The sequence below is a fragment of the Pteropus vampyrus genome, unplaced genomic scaffold, assembly GCF_000151845.1.
Source record: "Pteropus vampyrus isolate Shadow unplaced genomic scaffold, Pvam_2.0 Scaffold20, whole genome shotgun sequence".
NCBI classification, from domain to species: domain Eukaryota; kingdom Metazoa; phylum Chordata; class Mammalia; order Chiroptera; family Pteropodidae; genus Pteropus; species Pteropus vampyrus.
The window spans coordinates 900461-903288 of record NW_011888801.1 but is presented as its reverse complement, the minus strand read 5'-3'; the positions used below and the strand labels follow the sequence as shown (position 1 = coordinate 903288).

At 45.7% G+C, this 2828-nt stretch overlaps 1 protein-coding gene across 2 annotated transcripts in view; it reads left to right on the top strand.

Annotated features, from left to right (window-relative positions):
- PLA2G12B (phospholipase A2 group XIIB) overlaps positions 1 to 2828 on the top strand; it is a 22044-nt gene that overhangs the window by 3817 nt on the left and 15399 nt on the right. For both annotated transcript variants that reach the window (XM_023527872.1, XM_011355215.1), the window contains exon 2: positions 1 to 124. This exon is cut by the window's left edge and continues 3 nt beyond it. In XM_023527872.1, the coding sequence (XP_023383640.1) occupies positions 1 to 124 (124 nt within the window). The remainder of the gene's footprint in view (positions 125 to 2828) is intronic.

Genomic DNA, 2828 nt, shown 5'->3' with positions numbered 1-2828 from the left:
ACTTATTCAGACTGGGGCCTTCGGCACATCCGGGGCGGCTTCGAATCTGTCAACAGCTACTTTGATTCCTTTCTGGAGCTGCTGGGTGGGAAAAATGGAGTCTGTCAGTACAGGTGCCGATACGGTGAGTGCACTGTTTCTTTTCCTGTAAAAACTATTGCTGGTGGACCTGGGAAGGGCCAGCACGGGGTCATGATCGGTCATGCACTTTTTTGCTACCATCCACCTGTTAGGTAGGGTTGCCAGATGAAGCAAATGAAAATATAAGACACCCAGTTGAAATATTTGGGACACACTTATATTGACAATTATTGGTGGTTTCTCTGAAATCCAAATTTCACTGTGCTTCGTGTATTTTATCTGGCAAACCAACTCCAAGAGGTTTTTGGAGACTTGTTTCCTGGGGACATTTTAATGAGCTTTCCTTATGATGGTACTTCAGGAAAAGGCAGCATGGGTGGGGAGGAAGAAGATGAGAGGTCTGTGCAAGGAGGAGTTCCTAGGGATGAAAACTGAAGCTGAACGGTCAGAGAAACTTCTGCCAGGGGTGAAACAGCCTCCTCAGTCACTCTGTGCTGAGCCTGGAAGTGGATTCCTCTTCTTTTCTATGCTGTTTGCACCTTCCTTCCAGCTTTGCCAGTCTTTAATGGGCATCAGTTTTCTGACTCTCCACAGAGAGCTGTCCCTACTGCCGATGCCTCAGTCAGTGATGGCAGGCCTTCGGTGGGTAGGCAGGGCTTGCAGCCAGCCCATCAGGGATCAGGGCCGAGGGGGCCTGGGACTGCCCTCAGGCCTGATGTCAAAAGTAGAGTTGTGAACAGGTAGGAGCACTACCTTGCCTCAGTTGTAAAGAGGATATCTGGGAGCCAGGGTGTGAGCCTGCCTGCCAAAGAGGAACCCCTGGGGCCAGTTCTTCACTTTGCACTGGAAGTCCACGTAATGGGGGCACAATACAGAGCCCTGGACCTTGCAGCTGGGTGGAAGGGGGAACCTTCAAGAGCATACAAGAGCAGTCTCCTATAGCATTGGTTTTATGGTTTATCAAGTGTTTCATCATGAGATTAGAGATAAAAATGGAGAGTCAGTTTAGCCTATCAGGAAAACAGTGAGAAATATTTTCTCCAAACATTCCACAGATAGAACTCAGCTTTGAGAGAGACTCAAAAGAGCTATATACCTGTAGACTCGCCCAGTCTCCCTCATTCTCTTTTGCAAAAGAAATTGCTTCCTTGTAAACTGAGAGTGACTAGGAGACAATGGTTAACCATTTCTCCAGAACCAAAGTTTTGCAGCATAGAAATTTGAACCACATACTGATATCGTGAAAAAGGAAGCTGCATCCTCTCTGTGAAGATTCCACAGGGTAAAAAACCTGGACTATGCTAGGACCCACCTGGATCCCTAGCCATGTCTTTGTCCAAAGTAGGTTGGACAAAAGCAGAGATGCCTGGTCACTGGACTGTGCTCACCTAGTTTGTACACATGGGGAAGGAAAGGAGTAAACTTGCTTCAGATGTCAACACAGGGGCTCTTTTCCTTCCCAGAGGCAATGCAAGATTTAGGTCTGTGGTTCAGCAACTAGATAACAGCGGGAATTTTTTAGGAAAACAAGAATCAAACCTCTTCTTCCTTCTTTAACAAAATAGCATTAAGAGATTTCAGCAAATTCTGGTTGCAAGCCTCTACCTGGGCAGGGTTGGTGTCAGCAGACACTGGTGGGGGATGGGAATAGTCAACACAGAGATTGCAGGAAGGTAAATAACTCCACTCACTCTGCAAAACACAACCTGTTTAAGGAGGGGCCCGAAAAACAGAGGAAAGTCTTGTTACCTCTGGAACCCAGTGGAGCCAAGAACCTGGAGGCAGTGCCCAAATGGTTCCAAATATCTTCTCAAGTTGATCGTGAATCAAGCATTCTTTAGAACAGATAACGCCTTGTAATGAACTGGGTCCTTGTGTTTTCAGTTCGCTTTGGGATACACTTCTTGCGCACAACGCTTCTCTCATCTCTTTAAAGCAGTGGTTCTCCAACTCGCCTGGGCTTTAAATCCTGTTGGAGGGCTTGTTTAAACAAACTACTGGGCCCCTATCCCTGGTGTTTCTGATTAGGTCGGTCTGGGGTGAGGCAGGAATTTGCATTTCTAAGAGTTCCCAGGTGATCTTGGTGCTGCTGGTCCTGGGGCCATACTTTGAGGAAAAAAAAAAAAAAAGCTTTATAAGCTGCAATTTTTTGCCAGCAGGAGCAATTTAGCCACAATTATTCTACAAGAAAAAAAATTTTCTATTTTATATGTACTTACTACTACCAATCATACCTCAGAGATGTGGGTTTGGTTCCAGACAACTGCAATAAAGTGAGTATCATGATAAAGCGAGTTGTAATCTTTTTGCTGGGGAGGGTATTGCCTTCAATTTGTAAAAAACACAACACCTGTGAAGTGCAATAAACTGAAGTATGCCTGCCTGTACTTAAAACAGTGGTTCTCTACCTAGGCCCTCCACTTAGAATCACCTGGGGATGGGGGGAGTGCTTTAAAAACTCCTGCCACCTGAACCAATTAAATCAGAGTCTCCATGGGTCTGACTCAGACATGAGTATTTTTTTTTTAAACAGGGCAGCAGTCCTCACAGACAGGAAGCAGTGGGGCGTACCCAGAGTTCCCAAGACAGTCTGTCAGCCAGTACCTCATCATAATCTTACTTTCCTCTTGCCTTCGGGAGCAATACTTAACCCCCTTTCCCTTTTCTTCCAATTTAAGAGGTCATTCTTAGAGAACTTCAGCCTCTAGTTTGTTCAGACAAGTAAAGATGTGTATATTGGTAGCCTA